General features: G+C 44.1%; 1 protein-coding gene across 1 annotated transcript in view; it reads right to left on the bottom strand.

Moving 5' to 3' along the window:
* LOC122559324 (protein kinase C-binding protein NELL2-like) overlaps positions 1 to 26,882 on the bottom strand; it is a 360,484-nt gene that overhangs the window by 32,317 nt on the left and 301,285 nt on the right. The window contains exons 16-18 of the mRNA XM_087997004.1: positions 15,308 to 15,448; positions 14,297 to 14,490; positions 1,207 to 1,383 (exon numbers count right to left, since the gene is read on the bottom strand). Coding sequence (XP_087853130.1) covers positions 1,207 to 1,383; positions 14,297 to 14,490; positions 15,308 to 15,448 — 512 coding nt within the window. The remainder of the gene's footprint in view (positions 1 to 1,206; positions 1,384 to 14,296; positions 14,491 to 15,307; positions 15,449 to 26,882) is intronic.

Below are 26,882 nucleotides of genomic sequence, written 5' to 3' on the forward strand. Positions count from 1 at the left end.
ACAGTACTGCACCCTGCTATGCCGCAGTGGAGACAGTACTGCACCCTGCTATGCCGCAGTGGAGACAGTACTGCACCCTGCTATGCTGCAGTGGTGACAGTACTGCACCCTGCTAGAGGGAGTGGACATGATTTAGCTGGTGTGTCGTGCTTTTAAACCCTGACACCCATTGCTGAGTTCGCTTCCTCTGTGTGTAGTACCAACAGTGGCCACCACTCCTGGTGGTGCAAGCCTTAATTGACAAGTGTGCATATAGTGTACTTGTGAGTCCTGTCTCCCACCAAACTGGCTCGCTTCTCCATATTCCAGTCCAGCTTTCAGACCTGAAGTCCTTCCTACCTCTGAAAATCCCAGCCAATGTCGATATGTTTGACAACTGATATGATCTGAAATGAATACCCATACACTAATGCTCAGTCTATGTCCTGTATGATTGCAATTTAGACAGCAAGAAACAACATTTAATACAAAGCTCTTCCACACAGATTGCAGGCAATTTTATGTGAACTCTGACCAATGACGTTGACTGTGCTGTACATTAATAATAAGTAGTGACAACCCTTTAACCTTGTGTATTGCCCCTATAATGTGCAAATATGGTCAGGTGTTCATGGCCTCCCTTACTGATCCTGTCGTGTACTATATTCTGACTTAATGCCTGAGCCTTCAACTTTGAAAGCAGACCATATAACTTCATTTGCAAGTCAAATAGACTGCAATGGTTCAAGAAGGTAGATCACCCCAGCCTTCTCATGGGCATTGAGGGATGGTCAGGAAATGCTGTCTCAGCCTGCGATACCCACATCCCATGAGTGAATACAAGAGAAAGCAAACAGAGATGATGAATGGCATGGTGGCATAACGGCTTTGTGACTGAAGAAACTTACAGTTCAGAGCACAAAAATAGTGTGAAAGCAATGTTTCTAATGTCTATTGTAATGTTATATAAGGCTGCAAAAGGTAATATACTTTACTTTGTACAACATCAGCTGCTTTTTCCACTCCATCATACAATAATCAAGTTCCACGTTTCAATGATTTATGAACTTAACTCATTTTCTATACAGTATTTGGAATTACTTTCCTCGTAGCAGCTTCTTTTGAGATCTGTGCAAGCCTATTTTATATCAATGTGTTAAATTTAATGAAGGAACTTGCGTACTTATTTAGGAGTGTCGCAAATATCTGAACAAGCCTATGGCTTACCACACAATGACACTGCTGGCAGTCCTGCACCCAAGAGTCTCCACTTTTATAGGTCATGTCTCCTTTCTGATTCAGGCATTGACTGGTTAGTCGTGGGTCACACTCAGGGCAACAGAAAAGATCCACTGTAGGGTTTTCACAGTCACAGACCATCCGTCGACACAGCACTGAGCCAGTCTGTTGTGGGATAAAAGCAATAAATTGATAGAGCAGATAGTATTACTGTTTGTCAAGTGCAATAGGAGCTTTCTTACAGACTTTGATTTGATTTATTATTGTCATGTGTGCCTAAGTACAGTGAAAAGTTTTGTTTTTGTTTTGTGTGCCGTACAGGCAAATCATACCATACCAAGAACATAGGGTGATGGAACAGAGCAAGGAACACAAAGTTACAGCTGCAAAGAAGGAAGATCAACATCAGATTTGAAATTTGAGAGGCCCATGCAGGAGTCTAATACGAAGAAGAAGCTGTTCTTGAATCTGTTGGCATGTGTGTTTAAGCTTTTGTATTTTTTGCCTGATGGGAGAGATTGGAAGAGATTATAACTGGGGTGAGAGGAGTCTTTGATGATGTTGGTTGCCTTTCCACAGCAACGAGAGGTGTAGATGGAGTCAATGGATGGGAGGTTGGCTTGTGTGATGGTCTGGGCTGTGTTTTATCAACTGTACAATAATTTACCATTGATTTTGTCTTTTTTTTAAAAAAGTGGGTTTATTTTTGACTGGGGCTGAAAATGTGTTGCTGGAAAAGCGCAGCAGGTCAGGCAGCATCCGAGGAGCAGGAGAATCGACGTTTCGGGCATAAGCCCTTCTTCAGCATCTGCAGTCCTCACATTCTCCTTATTTTTGACTGGGCGAACTCTTGCTTAAAGCCAACAGAACAAGAGTTACAAGTTTGTCCCATCCATTCCAGTGTGTTATAGCAGTGGTCCTGCCTTCCCCTTTGATTATGATTGTTTAATGCTGGAGTGAACAGGCAAGCTGTGAATCACCACAACCACTCAAACAGCAGTAAGGTGGCAGCAGAGTAGGACACTCCTGCTGGAACCCCTCTGCTCTCCCTGTTCTTTTCCTTTCTTTCGTACTCTGTCTTTTTTCCTTCTTCCCTCCCCTTAGCACTGGAGGCAAATCCGAGACCAGCAACAGGCAGAGCAGTGTGTGAGCTGCGAGACCCAGAACAGTGAGTGGGGAAGCAGCCCCGGAGCAGTGCACAGACAGCCATTCCGGGCGGAGACCGGCCAGGGAGACAGTCCTGGAATTTACCTCGCAAGAATTCTTTTAGGTATATAAAGGGCAAAAGAGAGGCAAAAGTGGACATTGGACTGATGGAAAAGGCTGCTGGAAAGATAGTAATGAGGAATAAGGAAATGGCTTAGGAGCTGAACAAGTACTTTATGTCAGCCTTCATGGCGGAAAACGTGAGTAATATCCCAAAAATTCAAGAGAGTCGGGCGGGGGTGGGGTGCAGAGAGGGGGGCCATCACCAAGGAGAAGGTGCTAGAAAAACTGAAAGGTCTGAAAATGGATAAATCATTAATGATTAATCATCTAATTAGATTGGATTGCTTACAGTATGGAAACAGACCCTTCGGCCCAACAAATCCACACTGACCCTCCGAAGAGTAGCCCACCCAGACCCATTTCCATCTGACTAATGGGCAATTTAGCTTGGCCAATTCACCTAACCTGCACATCTCTGGACTGTGGGAGGAAGCTGGAGCACCCAGAGGAAACCCACGCAGACACGGGGAGAATGTGCAAACTCCACACAGTCGCCCAAGGCTGAATTGAACCTAGGGCGCTGGTGCTGTGAGGCAGCAGTGCTAACCAATGAGCCACCATGCCGCCCCTAATGGGTCTGGGTGGGTTACTCTTGCCTGTGGACTTGGCGGGCCAAATGGCCTGCTTCCACACTGTAGGGAATCTAATCTACCACCAACAGGACACAGATAGCATCAAGCAAAATTGGCTTCTCCTTTAACTACAGCAACATCCCAACATTTTGGATTTCTGCAGATCAAGTTTTATTGCTTCCTCTGTACTAACTTTCTTATGCAAGTTTTCCCATTGAATAGTCTGATTAAAGGCTGGGAGAATGGACTGTGAATATTTAGGAATACAAGAGAAGAGTGAGGCAATCATCCCTCAGTTGCTCTGCACCTCAAGATCACGTTTTTGTCTATGTCATGTCTTTAACATAATCTAAAGCATTTTATGTAAAGCTAAATCTACCACATTTCATCTAAATCCCTTATCAAATTTGATCAAAACTACATGAAGAGACATTGTAACAGAAGCATAGTCAATGAGGAATGTTTTAAAAGAGTACTGAGACTGAAAAGGCTCAATGAAAAAACTAAATAAATTTAAGGAGGCGATAGACAGGTTTTTAATTGGTAACAAGTTTGAAATAACTCCATGGAGGCAGGTATCCCATCACCAAATGATCCTTTATTTCCATGTGCACAGTTCACAGACTGTGACCAGCTAGCTCCGAGCCAGTCCCTAGAGTGAGGAGAACCCCTGAGACTCCTGTTTAACAGCCCAGACTAACAGCTCCAATCAGGGATCTCGTACTCATTGAGCTCCACCTGGCTAACCTCATTCCAAGTTAACTACAAGGTTAAAGGGTTATGAAGGGCAGGCAGGAAAGTGGAGGTGAGGCTGTGATGAGATCAGCCATGATTGTATTGACAATCATGGTGGAGCAAGGTCGAGGGGTTGAACAGACTACACACGCTCTAGGGCAGAGAGGAAGGCGATGTGGCTGTGGTGGCGAGTCGTAGCCATGTCCTGAAGCAGACTCGCTACTTACACCTGCTCCTGGTTCCTGTGTTGCCAAATTTCTGTATTCTGAAGAGAATTCCAGATGTTGATTACGTTTTGTGTGGAAAGTGCTACTTCAGCTTCTCTTCCATCATCCAGCTTTGATTTTAAAATGATATACCCTTGTACCTGAATAACTCATGATAGGAAACATATTCTCTGTCACTACCTATCTAATCCATTTACAATTGTAAAATTATTTTTTGTAAAATTATTGGAGCACGACATCCAGAAAATGGACTGCAAAACGATTTTAGTTTAGAAACATGTCATCTGTCGATTTGGTCGATTGAAGGGCCTGTTCCTGTGCTGTACTGTTCTTTGTTCTAATACTTCAAATGTAAAATGCATGGTTCATTATTCTGCTTGCCATCCCCTTTGCTTATAAACATAAATAATGGAAAGGTATGAGTTGATCTTATTTACCTTTTGCATAATTCACATTGAAAATCAAATACATCTCCTGTAAGGTTAAAATTATATTCTCGACTGCCGGAGTTGGAAACAGGTCAAATAAAGCTGAACATTGACGGATTGTATCAATAAATCAGTCACTCTGTTGAAAAATGACTCTACTATCACACTTCTGTAATTAGGTTGTAACATATGCTGAACGCACAGTTTTCCGCCAATCTGTGATTAACAATAACAGCGTTAAAATTCTTTCCAACATATCCCAAATTGAACTCAGTCAATAAGCTGCAATATGTTGTTTTCATGACACAAGCCATTAGACTGTTAATTACATCAACTTACAGCTCCAAGGCAGAATAAGAACAGTAAAAGTCGCTAAACTAGAAATTTTGCCAGATTTTGCAATGTTGTTATGTAGTTCTGATTGAGCCTTAATTGTTCCTGTAAAAGACTTAATTTTAGCAATAATGTTTACTGGGAGCAAGATATTGACGGTGTTGGTGACGTAGATATTCCATGGATGAACAAGATGAAACAAATAAGACCATAGGAAATAGGAACAGGAGTAGGCCATTCAGCCCCTCTATCCTGCCTCTCCATACAATAGGATTATGGCTGACTGTGTGAAGATTCTGTTGCCATTTTAGAAACTTCTCCAGGCCCTTGTCAGAAGGTCACCTGCTTTTTACCTTCTCCTCTCTTATTTAAAATCCTCATTCTCGACAATGATTTTCCTGCCCTCAAAAGTTAACGTTCCATAGCCCGATCAGACCCTTGGGCAGGTCTCTGGTGGTGGTTTCACCTGGGCATCACCATACCTCAGGAAAGGAGTGTGGTTAGAAGATGTGACCTTTATGGTTACCTCAGCCGATAGAGGAGTTGAACCCATGCTGCTGGACCCCCAACCTTAGCAGTCAGGCTTCTCACCCTCAGGGATTTCAATTTCCATCCCAAATCATCAACTTCTCCTTACTCATTGAAGGAATGTGAGTGTTCCTGGTCGAGCAACCATTCACTGTCCATCCCTAATTGCCCCTTCAGAAGGTAGTAGTGAGCTGCCTTCTTGAACCCCTGCAGTGCATGTGCTGTAGGTTCACCCTCAATGCTGTTAAAGGAGGGAGTTCCCAAGGTTTGGACTGGGGAGATCTGGCAGGTGGTGGTGATGACAAAGAGGCGCAGAACGGTGAACAGCTCCTTCAAGGAGGCTACCATCTGTCCCACACTGGTCACCACGCTGCCTTCCCCACCTCCTCATCCAGGGTCACAGCATCTGGTGGCATGTCCTTCAGCCTCCCGGAAGGACAATGTGTGTGGGCTAGAGAGGGCAGAGGTGAAAGCATAAAAAATAGGGGCAGGTGTAGGCCATTCAGCCCTTCAAACCTGTTCCATCATTCAATGAGATCATGGCTGCTCAATGGCTGCTCAATGGCCTAACTCCATATGCCTGCCTTGGGCCTATATCCCTTGATATCTTTCCTAATAAAAATGTGTCTGTCTCAGATTTAAATTTAACAATCGAATCGGCTACCATTTGAAAAGGAGAGTTCCAAACCACTACTATTAGATTACATTACAGTGTGGAAATAGGCCCTTCAGCCCAACAAGTCCACACCGACCCGCCGAAGCGCAACCCACCCATACCCCTACATTTACCCCTTACCTAACACTACGGGCAATTTAGCATGGCCAATTCACCTGACCTGCACATCTTTGGACTGTGGGAGGAAACCGGAGCACCCGGAGGAAACCCACGCAGACACGGGGAGAACGTGCAAACTCCACACAGTCAGTCGCCTGAGGCGGGAATTGAACCCGGGTCTCTGGCGCTGTGAGGCAGCAGTGCTAACCACTGTGCCACCCACTATTCTTTGTGTGTTGACGTGCTTTCTAACATGGAGAAAGTGAGGACTGCAGATGCTGGAGATCAGAGTCGAGAATGTGTTGCTGGAAAAGCAAAGCAGGTCAGGCAGCATCCGAGGAGCAGGAGAATCGACGTTTCGGGCATAAGCCCTTCATGAGGAATGAGGCTAGTGGACCTGGGCTGAGAGATAAATGGGACGGGGTGGGGTGGGGGGGGTTGGGAAAGGTTGCTGGGAAAGCGATAGGTGGATGAAGGTGAGGGAGAAGGTGATACATCAGAGGGGGCAGTGATGGATGGGTCTGGAAGGCAGTACCGAGTTAGAGGCTTGGGATTGGGATAATGTGGGGGGAGGGGAGATGGGGAAACTGTTGAAATCCACATTTATTCCGTGTGGTTGCAGGGCCCCAAGGTGGAATATGAGGTGTTCTTCCACCAGGCATCGGGTGGTAACGGTTTGGCGGTGGAGGAGGCCCAGGACCTGCATGTCCTTGATGGAGTGAGAGGGGGAGTTGAAGTGTTCAGCCTCAGGGGTGGTGGGGTTGGTGGGTGTGGGTGTCCCAGAGATGTTCTCTGAAATGATCTGCAAGAAGGTGTCCTGTGTCCCTGATGTAGAGGAGACCACACCGGGTACAACGGATACAGTAGATGACATTGGGAGAGGTGCAGGTAAATTTCTGATGCATGTAAGTATCCATTGGGGCCTTGTATGGAGGTGAGGGGAGTGGTGTGGGCATGGGTTTTGCACTTTCTGCGGTGGCAGGGAAAGGTGCCAGAAGTGGGGTGTGGGCTGGTGGGGGATGTGGACCTGACGAGGGAGTTGCAGATGGAATGGTCTTTTTTGAATGCTAATAAGAGTGGGGAGGGAAATAAATCTCTGGTGGTGTGGTCCATTTGGAGGTGGTGGATGTGGTGGAGGATGATGCAATGCATGCGGAGGTTGGTGGGGTGGAAGGTAAGGACTGGGGTGGGGGAGGGTGGCGGGGGTTCTGTCTTTGTTGCGCTGGGAGGGGTGGGGTTCAAGGGCGGTGGTGCGTGAAGTCGAGCAGATGAGCTGGAGGGCATCGTCAACCACATGGGAAAGGAAGTTGTGATCATGGAAGAAGGAGGCAATCTGGGACTTTCTGAGGTGGCATTGGTCATCCAGAGGCGGAGGAAGTGGGAACAAGGAATGGCGTTTTTACACAAGGTAGGGTGGGAGGAGGTGTAGTCTAGGTAGCTGTGGGAGTTGGTGTGCTTGTAGTATATGTCTGTGGTTAGTCAGTCACCAGAGATGGTGATGGAGAGGTCCCGGAAGGGGAGGGAGGTGTCTGAGATGGTCCAGGTGAATTTGAGGTCGGGCTGGAATGTGTTGGTAAAGTTGATGAACTGTTCAACTCCTCGTGGGAGCACGAGGCAGCGCTGATACAGTCATTGGAGGAACAGGTGTGGGGTGGTGCCAGTGTAACTGCGGAAGATGAACTTTCCGACAAACAGGCAGGCATAGCTGGGCTCCATGCAGGTACCTATAGCTGACCCTTTGGTTTGGAGGAAGTGGGAGGATTGGAAGGAGAAGTTGTTGAGGGTGAGGACCAGTTCAGCCAGGCCAGTGAGGGTGTTGGTGTAAGGGATGACATGAGAGGAAGAAATGGAGGAAATACTTTCTGACATCTCTCCTGAATGGCCTGGCCCTAACTCCTACTTCACGCCCCTGATTCTCGAATTTTCAGTTGGTGGAAATAGTTTATCTACCCTGTTTTTTTCTTGTTAATTTCTTCTGGACCTCAATTAGATCACCCCAGGTATGAAGGGCCTATCTCATGAGGAGAGGTTGAGTTGGTTGGGCCTGTACCCATTGGAGTTTAGAAGAGTGAGAGATAACCTTATTGAAACATAAAAGGTTCTTAGAGGACTTGGCACTGTAAATACGGGCAGGTTGTTTCCCCTTGTGGGGTAATCTAAGACCAGAGCGTATAATCTCAGAATAAGGAGCTGCACATTTATCACAGAGATGAAGAGTAACTTCTTCTGTCAGGCGATAGTGAATCTGTTGAATTCTTTACTTGTAGAGGGCTGTCAAGGCTTCGTCATTAAATATACTCAGGGTCAAGACTTTTAATCAGCTAGGGAATCAAAAGTAATGGAGAAAAAGCAAGACAATTGGGTTGATGGTATCTGACCAACTGTGATCTCAATGAACAGCTGAGAGATTCGATGGGCCAAATTGCTTACTTCCGCTCTGACACCTTATGGTCTCTGCTAAATTCATGCTGATTGTTGTTTCTCCTACCTTATAACAATGATTGTACTCCATAAAATTCTTAAATGGTCGTAAAGGACTTTACAAATCTTCACAAAAACCTTGAAGATCTCTGAACATCATGGAAGGTTTTCTATAAATCAAAATCTTCCATTATGAATTAAAGTGAATTTAAACCAGAAAGAACAATACCAAATCTTTCCCCCAATTTATATCCTATTTCAAAAAAAAATGCTGAACAAGAGAGGAGGCATTGATGGCATTTAAGGAACTATCAACCTGTACTCCACAACTCTCGATGCCCCTCCACATTGATATTGGATCTTTATTCTCTTGGACAGAAATCATATTTTTTTTTGTTCAACACCAGGTAAATGACCTCTTCCCAACCTTTGCCTGAACCTACATGCTGCTTTTAGAGACATAGAGTCATACCGCACAGAAACAGACCCTTCGGTCCAATCAGTCCATGCTGACCATGTTCCAAAACTAAACCAGTCCCACCTGCCTGTGCTTGGCCCATATCCCTCCAACCCTTTCCTATCCATGTACTTATCCAAATGTCTTCTTCCTTTGAGATTAAGATCCATGCTGCTCCAGAATGCCTCTCCAGTATCCACACCTTTCTGAATTCCACGGATGGATCTTAAATGCTGCCAGATCTGCTGAGTTTTCCCAGGAAGTTTTGTTTTTGTAGCTGTCGTGAACTGTGCAATGAGCCAAAGTCTCCAATAAAACATTGCTTAATGGAAATTCTAATGGTTAATTGATAGTTAGACATGGACATTAGAGATATCCCAGGGTATTGTAACAATATAGATGCCTATGAAGCCAGGCAGTGAAAGACCCAGAATAAGGACGGAAGTTGCTGGAAATACTCAGAGAGTCAGCAAACCCCTGTGGGGAGAGAAACAGAGTGTGCGTTTCAGGTCGATGATTTTTTTGACAGAACCAGGAGAAGTGAAAGCATGAATCTGCTCACAAACATAGAAGTGGAATTAGGATTCCTCTCCATTCCTCTTCACAAACAACTCTGTCATTTTCTCTCCAAGACATTTATTAAATGTTCATGATGTTTTACGTTCACTCACTTGTGATAATTATTGCATTATATCCATTCTCCAATCCTTCAAGTGAGTTTTGTCTCTAGGGACCCTGTATTTTCTAGTTCATAGTGCCATCCTGTCAGCAAGTATTACATTTAATTGGTAACCCACCTGTGAAGATATTTCTAACTTCAGCCTTAATTTGCCGGTAATCATCACAGGCATCCCCTTGTTATAGATTCACAAGTCCAATTTTACATTATTGTCTACCTTTAACAATTATTATCCCAACATATTGCTCACATTGGTGAAACGCCTATATTTCATGATGAGGTGATGGTCCCTGTCAAAAGTAGGCTTTTTAAGAAAATGATTTGTGGGAAAGCTCCTTGCTTCCAACAAGGACCAAGACGGAGCTGGAGATAGACTGTAGCAAAGCAAAGGAGTTAATCATAGAGGGTGTAGATTATAGGCTGAAGCTTATTTTTTTTGGCGAAGTGTGAGTTAAATCAAGTTTTTTGGAGGGGTTTTCACTGGGAGGCCTAGCAGGATTTCCCACTGCTTCTTACCAAATGCACCTCATAAATGACCTACCCTTCCCTGATAAAAGTAAATTACTGCGGATGCTGGAATCTGAAACCAAAAGAGAAAATGCTGGAAAATCTCAACAGGTCTGGCAGCATCTGTAAGGAGAGAAAAGAGTTGACGTTTCGAGTCTGACTGACCCTTTGTCAAAGTTTTGACAAAGACTCGAAACGTCAGCTCTTTTCTCTCCTTACAGATGCTGCCAGACCTGCTGAGATTTTCCAGCATTTTCTCTTTTGGTTACCCTTCCCTGATGGTATTCTTCATGTCCATCTCTATTGCCATCTGAATACATGCTGTTCCTAGAACAACTTACCCCTCACTGGATATATTCTGGATACCCCTCACCATCTTTGAACGGCCTGAATACCTCAGACAAATGTTAGCAATCTGATGTTGCTCTTCACCGCCAATGGTATGGTACACTAGATACAAAGCCACATTGCCTACAACACAGAGCTGGTATGGCTGACACTCCCTCACACACTCACACACAATCACTTCCGTTCACCCTAGTTACTGTTTAACCAGCAGGTCACATAGTTTAACCTGCCCTTAACTACATCCTGTCCAAACTCCCTCTCTCAGCCACCACAATCCGTCCCCAATGCCCACTGACACCTGCATCTTGTTATTGCCCGGGAGGGGAACATCACAGACAGGCCACCAATTCCAAACACCCACTTTTAGTTCCAGCCACAGGAAACAAACACCAACAAATCAAACAGAGGCTGAAGCTCACCCTCACAATACAAACCAAACACTGGCTCCTTCGGCAACAGCAGTACACTCCATGATGGTTCACAGCTCCTGGTGCAGCTGATTTCTATCGTCCACATGGAGGGATTCCTCAGACAACTGCTCCCCAACCACCCAGTTCCTCAGCATCATGTACATGCTCCGATTGTGCAGGGAGACAAGGTGACATCACTGAGATGCCAAAGTTCAATTAGCAAGGACCAATGGCCCTGGTGCAAATCACCAGATGTACAATGTGCAAACAGACCCTTTGGTCCAACTCATCCATGCCGACAAGATATCCTAAATTAATCTGGTCTCGTTTGCCAGCACTTGGCTCATATTCCTCTAAGGTGAAAGTGGGTACTGCAGATGCTGGAGATTAGAGTCAAGATTAGTGTAGTGCTGGAAAAGCACAGCAGGTCAGGTAGCATCTGAGGAGCAGGAAAATCGAGGTTTCGGGCCAAAGCCGTTCATCATCACCATTCCTAATGAAGAGCTTTGGCCTGAAACATCAATTTTCCTGCTTCTCGGATGCTGCCTGACCTGCTGTCCTTTTCCAGCACAACTCTAATCTTGACTCATATCCCTCTAAATCCTTCCCATTCATCCAGGTGCCTTTTAACTGTTGTGATTGTACCAGCCTCCATCATTTCTTTTGGCAGCTCATTCCATACACGTACCACTCTCTGTGGTAAAATGTTGCCTCTTAAGTACCTTTTAAATCTTTCCCCTCTCACTTTAAACTTATACCTTCTAGATCTGGACTCCTCTACCCTGGGGAAAATACCTTGTCTATTTACCCTATCCATGTCCCTCATGATTTTATAACTCCCTATAAGGTCACCCCTCAGTCTCTCACACTCCTGGGAAAATAGCTCCAGCCTATTTAGCCTCTCCCCATAGCTCAAACCGTTCAACCCTAGTAACATGCTTGTAAATCCTTTCTGAATCTTTTCAAGTTCCACAACATCCTTCCTAACACCGGGGGACCAGAATTGAATGCAGTATTCCAAAAGTGACCAACCATGACTCCAACTCCTACACTCAATGCACTGACCAAAAAGGACTAGCATAATCAAATTCCTTCTTCACTATCCTGTCTACCTGAGACTCCACTTTCAAGGAACTATGAACCTGCATTTCAATGACTCCAGGACCTTACCATTAAGTGTATAAGTCCTGCCCTGATTTGCCTTTCCAAAATGCAACACCTCACATTTATCTAAATTAAACTCCATCTGCCACTCCTCAGCCCATTGGCCCATCTGATCAAGATCCCATTGTATTCTGAGGAGATTTTCTTCACTGTCCACTACACTTCCAACTTTGGTGTCATCTGCAAACTTATTAACTATATCTCCTATGTTCACATTCAAATCATTTATAAGCAGTGAACCCAACACCAATCCTTGTGACATACCACTGATCACAGGTCCCCAGTCTGAAAAGTAACTTTCCACTGACACCCTCTGTCTCCTACCTTTGAGCCAGTTCTTTGTCCAATCCATTTACTGCATTATTTTTTTCTCTCCCTGTCATGAACTATTAATGCCTCATAAGTTCCTCCCTGGAGGATTCAGAAAAGGTGTACAAGGATGTTGCCAGGGTTGGAGGATTTGAGCTATAGGGAGAGGCTGAACAGGCTGGGGCTGTTTTCCCTGGAGCATCAGAGGCTGAGGGGTGACTTTATAGAGGTTTACAAAATTATGAGGGGCATGGATAGAGTAAATAGGCAAAGTCTTTTTCCTGGGGTCAGGGAGTCCAGAGCGAGAGGGCATAGGTTTAGGGTGAGAGGGGAAAGATATAAAAGAGACCGAAGGGGCAACTTTTTCACGCAGAGGGTGGTACGTGTATGGAATGAGCTGCCAGAGGATGTGGTGGAGGCTGGTACAATTGCAACATTTAAGAGGCATTTGGATGGGTATATGAATAGGAAGGTTTGGAGGGATATGGGCCGGGTGCTGGCAGGTGAGACTAGATTGGGTTGGGATATCGGGTCGGCATGGACAGGTTGGACCAAAGGGTCTATTTCCATGCTATACATCTCTATGACTCTATGACTCTAATTATGTATTGCTTTTGAATCTTTTAAGTTGCTTTGGATATGCAAAATATAGTAGGGTAGTATAGTGCCATAGTGCCATAATATCACTCGGCTATTCATTCAGAATGGCAGGTTAATGTTGTGTGGACATGTGGTGAAATCTGAGTTCAATGAGAAATGATGTGGAGGAGCCATTGTTAGACTGGAGTGGACAAGGTTAAAAATCACACGGCACCAGGTTATAGTCTAACAGGTTTACTTGGAAGCACTAGCTTTTGGAGTGCTGCTCCTATGGTATCATAAGACACATTATATGAAAGACTTAACAAAAATCTAGGTTTGTTCAATATATAATTTCAGTTGTATGACACTATAATCTTTTCCTATAAATTCTGTGTCTTATGATCCCGTTCCACAGCTATCTGATGAAGGAGCAGCGCTCTGAAAGCTAGTGCATCCAAATAAACCTGTTGGACTATAACCTGGTGTTGTGTGATTTTTAACTTCAATGAGAAACTTAGCCTGATGGTAACCATTGTCATAAAATGCTTCACTAATATCCTTTAAGAATGGAAAATCTGCCATTCTTACTGTGGTCTGTCCTCCATATGATTCCAGCCCCACTGTGGGTGAAATTTGGATTATTAGGGATGGACGATAAATGCTGGCCTCGATGTTATGCTTGTAAACAAATCAATTGGATGTATAGTAAAGTTACTTGTTTTGCCTGGTTTAATTATGGGGAGGCGATGGTGCTCATGAAAATCACTGTAGTTAATCACCACTTTGGGGTTTGGTCGAGAATGACCCAGGAAAGAGGGCAGAGAGGGACTTGGTTTAGGTGGCACTATCAACACTGAAGCGTCATCACAGATTCTTTTCACTCTGCAGTGAGCTTTGATTCCACAACTTTCCGACTTACAGTGTAACCAACAGGGCAATGGCTAGCATCGGAGGAAAAAATAAGAACGTGAGAACATAAAAACTCGGAGCAGGAGTAGGCCATCTGGCCCCTTTAGCCTGCTCCGCCATTCAATAAGATTTTGACTGATCTTTTGTTGGCCTCAGTTCCACTTACCCACCCTCTCACCGAATCCCTTAATTCCATCATTGCTCAAAAAAAAACTACCTAGGCTTTAAAATCATTTACTGAAGTAGCACCAACCAGTTCACTGGGCAGGGAATTCCATAGATTCACAACCCCCTGGGTGAAGAAGTTCCTTCTTAATTCAGTCCTAAATCTGCAGCCCCTAATTTTGAGGCTATGCCCCCTTGTCCTAAAACGTGTTTGACTGAGAGTAGGAGAAGGCAGCATAATATTTGAAAGATAAACTCACCTGGCATGAGCAGACTGAGCAGCGATCATTTTCTAAAACCCAGATCTGTCCGTTGTGCTTTATTTTGCCTTCATGAACACAGTCCCCTGTACAGTTTTTCCCGTGAGGACATCTACAATCATAACCTCCTTCCAGGTTAAAGCAAACAGTGTCATTGGTGCAAGTATGTCTCCTGGTTCCACATTCGTCAATATCTGTGAAAAAACACTCACACATTTGTTTTTTCGAGCATTTTCAATTAAAATAAATCTCTACAGTGCGGAAACAGGCCATTCAGCCCAACAAGTCCACACTGACCCTCCAAAGAGTAACCCACCCAGACCCATTCCCCGACCACTGTCCATTTGCCTCTGACTAATGCATGGAATCTACACATCTTTGGATTGTGGGAGGAAACTAGAGCACCTGGAGGAAACCCACACAGACAAGAGGGGAAATTACACACAGTGACCCAAGGCTGCAATCGAACCAGGGCCCTGGTGCTGTGAGGCAGCAGTGCTAATCACGAAGCCACCATGCTTCCTCTGCAGAAGAAATCAATAATTCTCCCTCATAAAAGCTTCCAAATTTTAAATTAATTCACCCCACAATATTCAATCCCCTAAACACTCCAACGAAACGTGTAATTGATTCTGAGACAGTGAGATCTTTAACATGGAATTAACCTTTTTTAAAGGCAACAATGGTTTCCCTTATTATGATTACACTTTGATGTAATTACAGCTTCAATACAGTACAATAAAAGCAATTGTAAACTGACATCTATCCAGTGCATTTCACATTATTAGAGTGTCCATGCCACAATGCTTTGTGATTACTAAATGATTCACTTTGACTAATATAGCTGCTAAATTGCTAATAACAATTGTAATGCAATAGCTTTCAGAAATATTCTGCCACCATAGAGCTCTGTCCATTAGAGATTTTGCTCCATTTCCTTCAACTTAATGGATGGTGGAAGTTCTCTGGTGAGAACTAGTAAAATTAGAAGCTTTTTTTAAATACACTGACCTTCACATGTCTCTCCATTTGCGGCAAACAGACCATTGTCATGGTATCCGTCCCTGCATTCACAATGGTACCATCCAGGAAGGTTGATGCAATTAGCACGGCTGTCACAGTGAACAAAGCCCTCTGCACATTCATCAATGTCTATACAAAACCCGAAAAGAAAACAGAATAAAAAATTGTCACTCAAAGTTCAGTCATACTGAATATCCAATACACGAACACAAAATCTGTAGTTGGAGCCAAAATAAAGGACACTGTATTGTATGCATGATTTGGAGATGCTGGTGTTGGACTAGGGTGTACAAAGTTAAAATCACACAATACCAGGTTATAGTCCAACAGGTTTATTTCTCCCCACTCCACCCTCCTCTCATTTATCTCTCCACCCTGCAGGCACTCTGCCTCTATTCCTGAAGGGCTTTTGCCCGAAACGTCGATTTTCCTGCTCCTCGGATGCTGGCTGAACTGCTGTGCTTTTCCAGCACCACTAATCCAGAATCTGGTTTCCAGCATCTGCAGTCCTTGTTTTTACCAGGTTTATTTGGAAGCCTAGCTTTCAGAGAACTGCTCCTTCATCAGGTGGCTCACAATCATCTGATGAAGGAGCAGCGCTCCGAAAGCTAATGCTTCCAATTGAACCTGTTGGACTATAACCTGGTGTTGTGTGATTTTAACTTTGTATTGCATGCAATCAGCTTGCAGACCGGCCCCGCAACTAATATTTTCAGTTTCTCACAGTAACATAGAAAACAGGAGCAGGAGTAGGTCATCAGCCCTTCAGACCTGTTCTGCCATTCAATATGATCAGAGTACTGCAGAAGGGTTATAGCCGAACATTGACTTCTGCACCACTTGATGCTTCCTTGATTGCTGTGTCCTTCCAGCCTCCTGCCTGTCTACTCAATGTGATCCTGGCTTATATTTAACTCCTTCCTGAAAACACCCAATGTTTTGGACTCAACTGCTCTCTATGTCACAGACATCCAAAGGCTCAACATCCTCTGGGTGAAGAAATTTCTTCTCATCTTATTTCCAAACATCTTTTTTTCTATTCATTCATGGGACATGGATATCACAGGCTGGCAATGTTTATCACTTGTCCCTAATTGTCCTGGAGAAGGTGGTGGTGAGCTGCCTCTTGAATTGCTGTAGCTCACTTGGTGCAGGTTGGCTCACAATGCCCTCAGGAAGTGAATTCTTGAATGTTCTTGTACCTGTACCCATCCAGGCTCGAGGATGACTTATGCCTTGGAGATGGTGGATTGGCTTTGGGGATGAGGAGGTGAGTTACTCTCCACAGTATTCCTAGCCTCTGACCTACTCTTCTAACTACTGTATTTATGTGGTAATTCCCCTAGTTCAGTTTCTGGTCAATAGTAACCCCAAGGATGTTGATAGTGGGGTATTCAGTGATGGTAACACTGTTGAATGTTAAGGGATGTTGGTTAGATTGTCTCTTATTGTAGATGGGCATAGCCTGGCAGAATATTTCGCAATGTGACACAAATGTTATTTGCCAATTGTCAGCCTAAGTTTGGATACTGTGCAGATCTTTCAATTGAACATGGACTGCTTCAGTATCTGAGGCATCACGAATGGTGCTGAACATTATTCAATCATCAGCGAACATCCCCACTTCTGACCTTATGATGGAGGCAAGGTGATTGATGAAGCAGCTGAAGATGGTTGGGCCTAGGACACTACCCTGAGGAACTCCTGCAGAGATGTCCTGGAGCTGAGATGACTGACCACTACCATCACAGCCATCTTTCGTTGTGCCAGGTATAACCCCAACCACTGGAACGTTTTCTCCAAAACCCATTGATTCCAGTCTTGATCAGGTTCCTTGATGTCACACTCGGTCAAACGCAGCCTTGATGTCAAGGGCTGTCACTCTCAACTCCCCTTTGGAATTCAGCTCTTTTGTCCATGTCTGGACCAAGGATATAATGAGGTCAGGAGCTGAATGGAACCCAAACTGGGCATCACTCAGCAGGTTATTGCTGAGTAGGTGTTGCTTGATAGCATTGTTGATGACACCTTCCATCACTTTACTGATGATCACTAGTCCATTTTCCCACTATCACCTGTGCTCACAGTATAATATTCAACTGACTACTGGAATGGGAAGATAAGACAAATGAATGAATGGCTGGGGAAAAGGTGCAGGAGGGCAGGCATTAGAGTTTTGGGACAATGGGACTGGCTCTGGGGAGATAGAACCTGTACTAAATGAATGGGTTGCATCTGAACTGCGATAAGATTGAGTTTGTTGTGGGCCATTTCACTAATGTGGTTGGGGAAGGTTTGTACTAACTCATTGGGGTGATGAGAAGCAGGCAAGATAATCAGAAAGTAATACCAGATGCTCAAATGCTTGGAGAGTCAGATTACTGCCAACATAAAGAATGGAAAGTTAACAGATAGAGTCAGAAAGAAATAAAATCTAAATTAGGGTTATTTTTATGGTATGTGTCTGCACAAAGTAAAGTTAATAATATTTGAGAGTTACAAACACAGACTGACATTTAACTATATTGATGTTGCTGTAATATTGGAGAGCTGGTTTAAGGAACAGCAAATCTGGGATAAAATATTCTCAATTGCATGGTGTTCAGAAGTAAAACAAAGTTATAATATAACCTAATTTTGTTAAAAAATAACTTTCTAAAACCACCACCCTCCATGCATCTAATGGTTGACTATTCATCCCATAAGCTAAATAGACTCAAAGCAAATTTACCTAATTCTGTAAGTATTGATTTATGAACCGTGACATTGGCTGGAGAGCTGTTTCATGAGACAATTTTTTTTTCGAGTCAAACAAGAGTCAGGATTTCCTGTCTAGTGGAATAGAAATTGCATTATCCTACACCCACTAGGATGATCCCTAGTATGGAGGGATTGTTTTAACAGCAAAGGTTAAATGGATTGGGACTCATTGGAAACAAAAACAGAAATTGCTGAAAAGGTTCAACAGGTCTGGTAGCATCTGTGGAAAGAAATCAGAGTTACCATTTCAGATCCAGTGACCCTTCCTCAGAACTGACGGTAGCTAGGAAAAGGTTGTTTTTTATGCAGACAATCAGGTGGGGGAAGGATGTAAGGAATAAATAATAGGTGAAGATAGAGCCCAAAGAGAGAGAAGAACAGCTAGACAGATAAAAAAGTAAATAATGGTCAGTCCAGAATGAATAGCTGTTAATGGGGACTATTAGTGGTTAACAATGGATTGTGTGTAATAGCAGACCATGTGATAACAAGGCCTAATGTGTAGGTAAAAACAATGACTGCAGATGCTGGAAACCAGATTCTGGATCAGTGGTGCTGGAAGAGCACAGCAATTCAGGCAGCATCCGAGGACAGGCAAAATCGACGTTTCGGGCAAAAGCCCTTCATCAGGAATAAAGGCAGAGAGCCTGAAGCGTGGAGAGATAAGCTAGAGGAGGGTGGGGGTGGGGAGAGAGTGGCATAGAGTACAATAGGTCAGTGGGGAAGGAGATGAAGGTGATAGGTCAGGGAGGAGAGGGTGGAGTGGATAGGTGGAAAAGGAGCTGGGCAGGTCGGACAAGTCCGGACAGGTCAGGGGATCGAGTTTCTGGAGGTTAGAAGCTAGGATGAGGTGGGGGAAGGGGAAATGAGGAAACTGTTGAAATCCACATTGATGCCCTGGGGTTGAAGTGTTCCGAGGCGGAAGATGAGGCGTTCTTCCTCCAGGCGTCTGGTGGTGAGGGAGCGGCGGTGGAGGAGGCCCAGCACCTCCATATCCTCGGCAGAGTGGGAGGGGGAGTTGAAATGTTGAGCCACTGGGCGATGTGGTTGATTGGTGCGGGTGTCTCGGAGATGTTCCCTAAAGCGCTCTGCTAGGAGGCGTACAGTCTCCCCAATGTAGAGGAGACCGCAGGGACTGGGGGAAGGACATGGGAGAAGGTGCCTCAAGTTGTTGAACTCAATATTGAGTCCAGAAGGCTGCAGGGTCGCCACGTGGAATATAAGGTGCTGTTCTTCCAGCTTGCACTGAGCTTCAATGGAACACTGCAGCAAGCCTGAGACAGAGATGTGAGACAAAAACAAACTGCAGATGCTGGAATCCATGGTAGACAGCAAGAGGCTGGGAGATCGCAGCAAACCAGGCAGCATCAGGAGGTGGAGTAGTCAACGTTGACTTCTCCACCTACTGGTGCTGCTTGGCTTGCTGAGTTCTCCCAGCCTCCTGCTTGCCTTCCTGAGACAGAGATGTTGGCCAGGGAACATTGTGGTGTGTTGAAGTGGCAGGCAACTGGAAGCTCAGGATCTTTTTTGAGAATAGAACATAGATATTCTGTGAAGTGGTCACCTAGTCTGCGATGGTCGTGGAGCTGGCGTCTTTCTGCTTCCTGATGAAGGGCTTTTGCCTGAAACGTCGACTCTCCTGCTCCTCAGATGCTGCCTGACCTGCTGTGCTTCTCCAGCACCACACTCTCGACCCAGTCTAAGCTTTGTTTCCCCAATGTAAAGGAGACCACATTGTGAGCAGCGAATGCAGTAGAATAGATTGTGTGAAGTGCAGGTAAAGCACTGCGTCATCTGGAAGATATGTTTGGGCTCTTGGGTACTGAGGAGGGAGGACATAAATGGGCAGGTGTTACACCTTCTGCAGCTAGAGAGGAAGGTTCTGTGGGAATATAGAATGTGCTTTTGGGAGTGAAGGAGGAGTGGACCAGTGTGTCCCAGAGGGAGAGGTCCCTGCAGAAGGTTCACTGGTGATGGCATTCTGCTGGAGGTGGTGGAAATGGCAGCCAATGATCCTAATAGGATTCAATGGAGTTTCAAAGAATAAGAGGTGGTCGCATTGAAACAGGTAGGATTCTTAAGGGGTGTAAGAAGTTAAATGTTGAGAGGACGTTTCCCCTCATGGGCAAGGCTAGGACCAGAGAACATAGTATCAAAATTAAGGGCTCCAATTTAAAACTGAGATGAGGAAGAATTTCTTCTCTCAGAGGATTGTGAATCTTTGGAACTCCTTCCCACAGAGAGCTGGGAGGGATGGGCAGAGTCCTTGTGTAGATTTAAGGCTGAGATCGATAGATTCTTGATCGGTCGGGGAATCAAGGGTTATGGGGAAAGGGCAGGATGGCAGACATGAAAAATGTCAGATCAGCCATGATCCAATTGGAGGTGGGGCAGGCTGAAGGGGCCGATTGGCCTCATCCTGCTCCTACTTCTTATGGTCTTAGATAATATATTGATGATGTTGTGCCTTAATTCCACCCAGGCAGTGAAGCTGGAAATTTACTCCTTGAAGTAACTCTTTATAAAGTTTAAATCATCAAATAGAATATAATATTTCCAGTAAGTGTTAACTCATCATGACACCAGCAAGCTCACTATGCTCGATGAGATCATCAACCATTATGCAAGAAGGCTTAGAGTTCAGTGGACCTTTTGTGCACAATGGTATTTGCTAAAGCATTTTCCTCACCTTATTTCATCGATCTGGAATCAAAACATAGATTTGATAAATAGGGCTTGATTTTACTCTTAAATTATTCCATTAGAACATAAGACGTAAGAAGCGTAACCAACAGTCTGCTCCACCATTCAATGAGATCACGGCTGCTCTGATAATCCTCAACTCTACTCTCCTTCCTTTTCCCCCAAACCTTTGATTCCCTTCCTGGTTAAAAACCTGTCTATTTCAGCCTTGAATATACCTAATGACCCAACATCCCTCTGCGGTAAAGAATTCCTCAGGATGATTATCCTCCGAGAGATGAAATTCTTCTTTATCTATATTGTAAATGGATGACCTCTAATTCTGAGATGATGCCCTCTGGTCCTACACTCTCCCAGAAGGGAAAACAGCCTTTCAGCACCCACTGTGACAAATCCCTTCAGCATCTTGTCCGTTTCAATACGGTCTCCTGTGGTTCTTCTAGATTCCACTGAGTATAGGCCAACCTACTCAACCTCTCCTCAAAAGACCTCTCCTACACCTAATATTAGTCTAGAGAACATTCTCTGGACTGTTTCCAATGCTAGTATGTCATTTCCTTGGTAAGGGGCCCAAAACTGCTCACAGTAAGCCAGCTGTGGTCTGATTAGTGCCTTGTACAATTTTAGCAAGACCTCCCAACTTTCATATTCTATTCCTTTTGAAATAAAGGCCAACATTCCATTTGTTGTTCCTATTACTCGGTGAACTTGGGTGTGATTCATGTACAAGGACTCCCAAATACCACTGTATTGCAGCTTTCTGCAGTCTTTCTTCATGTAAATAATATTCTGCCCGTCTATTCTTCCTGCCGAAGTGCATAAAGTCATTTTTTCCCACTTTGCATTTTATGTGGCAGGTTTTTGTCCACTCACTTAACCTGCCTACATCCCTCCTCAGACTCTTATCCTCACCACATGCTTTCCAAGCATCTGTTAGAGATTTTTTTTTAAAAGCTGTAGATGCCGGAATCCAAGGTAGTCAAACTGAAAGCTGGAAGAACACAGAAGCCAGGCAGCATCAGGAGGTGGAGAAGTCGACATTCCAGGTGTAACCCTTCTTCAGTCCTGAAATTCTCCACCTCCTGATGCTGCCTGGCTTGCTGTGTTCTTCCAGCCTCCAGCTTGTCTTCCAAGCATTTGTGAGCAAACAAGCATGGAGGGATTGCAGGATTATTATTCTGTGCAGTTTTGTCCACTTCAATTAAGAGGCAGAGAAAGGTAGGTGTCTTGATTTACCACGACCCTGACCGATCTGGGAGGGTCAGCCTTTCTTCTGGACTGGGGAATAAGCCCGACACAATCAGGAAACAAAATGTATTTCAAACTTATTCCTAACTATTGAAATCTGATTCATTCAAGAAAACCTGAACTGAAATGGAAAAGAAGACATGACAACCATAATGTCCAGAGATAATTCCGATCCCATATTTTATTTCAGAAAAATGGCTAACTTACAGATGAAATACTGTCATACCAACCAACTAATACAACAATTAGTTCAAAAGTTAGCCCTGTGTGAATTTAAAGCAGTTCATTGATGGTGAAAATAGCAGGAACAGCATTCTGTCAGGTACAAGTCTAATACCATGAAATATGCTGATAAAAGCACTGTTGCAGCTTTGAAGAATGTCAAAAATGATAGACTCCATGCATTATTTTCTCCCAATACTGCAGACTGTGGAAGAAAGACTATATGTAATTGTTGAACACATTTCTTTTCTTCTTGAACTAAAATGTAACGATATGCTCTAAAGTGACAGCAAAGTTATGATTTGAAATATGACTAGCAGACTTGAGGTTGCTGAGTCTGTACAAAAGGGATATCAGCATTTCATTTTAAACACACTAAATTTACTTTCTGCCTTTCGAAAAAGAAAATTACTGTCCAAGGTTCTTTGCCATCTTGGTGCCAAGCAGTCAGTTTATTTGGCCATCATGCCCAGTGTGAGCCAACCTTAGACAGACAGAAAATCATATCCCGAGAGGTTCAGTTTGCATGTGCTGTTGTGGTCAGAAATGAGAACTGAATGGGGCCTGAAAATTCTGTGTAGCTACTCCTGCACTGAGAGGCCAGCAGCCATTCTGAATAGACAGAGAGCCTGCTCCTGTAAAACTCCTAAAACATGTTCTGTATTGGGGCTGGCCTGGGATTCAGAAACAATCCCAACTCTGTTGCCCATGCCCTCCCGCCAGAAGCAGAACTTCTGCCCTGGTTATATGTCCACCCTTTTGGGCTTCCCACACATTTTCACAGGAAGCAGGCCATTCAGCCCGCACAAACCCTCTGAACAGCATCCTACCCAGACTCATCCCTTTACTACTGAAAATGTGTTGCTGGAACAGCGCAGCAGTCAGGCAGCATCCAAGGAACAGGAGAATCGACGTTTCGGGCATAAGCCCTTCTTCAGGAAGGGCTTATGCCTGAAACGTCGATTCTCCTGTTCCTTGGATGCTGCCTGACCTGCTGCGCTATTCCAGCAACACATTTTCAGCTCTGATCTCCAGCATCTGCAGTCCTCACTTTCTCCTCATCCCTTTACTATACCCATCCCTGTAACCCTGCATTTCCCATGGCCAGTCCACCTAACTTGCACATGATTGGACTTTGGGAGGAAACCGGAGCACCCGGAAGAAACCCACGCAGACACACGGAAAACTCCACACAGATAGTTGCCTGGTAGTTAGTGTGGCAGCACTAACTACTGAACCATCATGCCACTCTTTCTCACACCTAAGTGAGCATGTGAGGCAAAACCATATTGAATCTTTCAAAAACAACCTCAAAGTGATGTTGTAGAACCTGGTCATTTTGGTTTCATTCATAGGCTATGACCAAAACTGATTTGCTCACCATGTATTGCCCACCCCAAATGGCCCAGAGGACAGTTTAGAGTCAACCACATTACTGTGGATCAGGAGTCACATGTAGGGCAGCAGTTCCTCTTCCGAAAGGAAGTGAACCAGATGGGCTTTTCCAACAACAGTTTCATGTTCATCATTAGACTCTTAATTCCAGATTGTTATTGAATTCAAATTCCACCATCTTCCATAGCAGGATTCGAACCTCCATTTATGGATTAACATTTCTTAGAGCAAAACCATTTCTTAGAGCAAAAGACAGTCAGAACTGTGCTCTTAGGAATGATGTGAGGAGCAAGTCATTCAGAATTTTTGGACTGTACTTTTTGATTGGAAATATTTTATAAGACCATCTCACAATTTGCCTCGATTGGGACCCTGATTATTCCTGGGTATCTCCAATGTGTGGGTGAAGAGATACAACTAGACAAACAAATATCTGCAGTTATACTGCACATTTCATGATGCAAGACAAGATAATAAAATCACAATTAATAGCAACAGGAGTAGGCCATTTGGCCTCTCAAGTCCGCTTCATTGCTTGCTAAGATCATGGCTGATCTGATTGCTAACTGTATTTCCCTGCCTGCCTTGCCTGGATTGGTTCAGCTCCAACAACACTCAAGAAGCTTGACACCATCCAGGACAAAGCTGCCCGCTTGATTGGCATCACTTCCACAAGTATCGACTCCCTCCACCACCAATGCTTTGTAGCAGCAGTGTGCACCATCTGCAAGATACACCGCAGAAATTTGCCAAAGATCCCTGGAGAAGACCTTCTCAACCATCCACCACTTCCATCTAGAGGGACACGGCCAGCAAATACATGGGAATATGACTACCTGCAGGTTCCCCTTCAAGCCACTCACCATCCTGACTTGGAAATATACTGTCGTTCTTTCAGTATCGCTGGGTCAAAATCCTGGAATTCCCTTTGTAATGGCATTGTGGGTCTACCTACAGCACATGGACTGCAGCGGTTCAAGAAGGCATCGTCTCAAGGGGGCAACTAGGGACGGGCAATAAATACTGACCACCAGTGACACCCATGTATATGAATAGGAAGAGTTTGGAGGGATATGGGACGGGTGCTGGCAGGTGGGACTAGATTGGGTTGGGATATCTGGTCAGCATGGACGGGTTGGACCGAAGGGTCTGTTTCCATGCTGTACATCTCTATGACTCTATGTCCCAAAAAAGAATCAGAAAAAAAATTGGAGTGAAAAACAACAAGTTGTAATAGTTTGCAAGGGACTGACTGAATAGCTGGTGGAGACTGACAATTGGCCTCTAACCATCGAAACTGTCAAGGCTCACAATCATTCATTGGTGACAGACTGACAGCGATTTCTGACATCGACTTATGCACAATTAAATGCAAAATATCCCGAGGTGGCAAACAGAGATTCTTCACTCTTCCACAGGGCGTGCTGCTGAGGTGTTTGCAAAATCAAAATCAATTGTAAAGCACTGAACTGACATGAACTTCCACTTTTCAAACTCCATTCTTGATGAAAGTAAGTCTCTTTGGAGTGTTATGTCTTTTTGAATGAGGTGAAACTGGACTTCTAATGGCACGCTAGATAATAATTACTGCTGTACAATCTGTTTATCCTTAACTTTATACTTGTGCAGCATTTATTTACTCAAAGCTTGGGGGTTGGTTAGCTCAGTTGCTTGACCAGCTGGACACCAACAGCACAGGTTCAATCCTGCACCAGCTGAGCTCACTCTGAACCTTTGTCAACCTTTCCCCTTGCCTGAGGCATGGTGACCCACAGGTTCAACTCATCATCAGTTATCTCTCTCTGATGAGACAACAGCCCGATGGGATCCTGATGACTTTACCCTATAACCTACACTCTACATGAAACCACTGTGGGTAGTATCTTTTCGGGATCGGAGTGATATGGGCTATGGTAACACATGTGGCCGAATCAGGTAGTAAGTGCAAATGAGGTCCATCTTGATCATCTCCTTCTATCTTTTAAGCTTTTTGTAAATGCCATGACGAGACTCTGTCTGAACAGCTCATATAAACCCAACAAAGGCATGTTGAGCCGAAAATAAAAAAAAACAGAACTTAATAAAGCATTTAGACACTTGGTTGAGTTTTGCACCTTTTCAGCAGATCATATTGGTTTTTAGATCCAGCTGAACTGCAATATCTGAACCAAGACTAGTTCATCAATTTCTGATAGCAATCATGCAGGGGATTCCAAGGCACTGACCCAAGTGAAAGAATAGATGTAACATCATGATTCACAAGGCTGAATCTTCACCCATCGATAAATGTTGGTATACAATATGGCTAGTAACTCATACCAGCGCAGAGATTATTTCAGGGATTTGAAAAACATTGAAGTTCATAAATCAGTTGGACAGAAAATTGGGATGGGATGGGAAGCAAACAAAAAAGATCAAATGTCATCCAGAAATTGTAGCTGAAAAGACAGCATTATCCATCTCATGCTCAGCTTTCTATTGTTTTGTTGCTTAATCCAAATGAGGCTCAAGTGGTTTATAAATTTTTGATAATTCTTGTAATTGTTTTGCAGCTTTTAAAACATCCACCCCCTTCCTCCAACTAACATCATTTTAGGATATTTTACAGTTGCATTAGCTAAAACATTTAAATCTTTTCATACAATTGGGTCTGAGCTGAGGACTACTATGAGAAACTTAACTCTGATGTCACACCAATGCTTTTAAGATATGATGAGAATGTTGGATTAATAGTTTTTTAAATGAACAAACTGTATGGACATATCACAATGAAATATAGTTGAAAATAACTCAACTGCAAATTATAGCAAATGCATTCAGAATAAAGATTTAAAACTGCAAGCCTGTTCTGATTTTAAAAGCTAAACAAAACTTTGAAATTACCATTCTTTGTATCTTAAAACCATTGTTTTTGAGAATGGAGACTTCACATGAGATTTGAGTGCTTTATCTGGTTAGAATTGAGCAGAGGAGACTGGGGTTGAGGGGGCATGAATAGAATCTGTACAGTGTGGAAGCAGTCCACAGCAACCATCCAAAGAACATCCTACCCAGACCCACTCCCATCCCCATCCCTGTAACCCCTGCATTTCCCATGGCCAACTCATCTAACCCACACATCTTTGGACTGTGGGGCAGAAACAGGAGCACCTGGATGAAGCCCACGCAGACATGGGGAGAATGTGCAAACTGCATACAGACAGCTGCCCGAGGGTGGAATCAGACCTGGGTTCCC

Source organism: Chiloscyllium plagiosum, unplaced genomic scaffold, assembly GCF_037043375.1.
Source record: "Chiloscyllium plagiosum isolate Xiang-an unplaced genomic scaffold, Cpla_swu_hap1 HiC_scaffold_19, whole genome shotgun sequence".
Classification (NCBI taxonomy): domain Eukaryota; kingdom Metazoa; phylum Chordata; class Chondrichthyes; order Orectolobiformes; family Hemiscylliidae; genus Chiloscyllium; species Chiloscyllium plagiosum.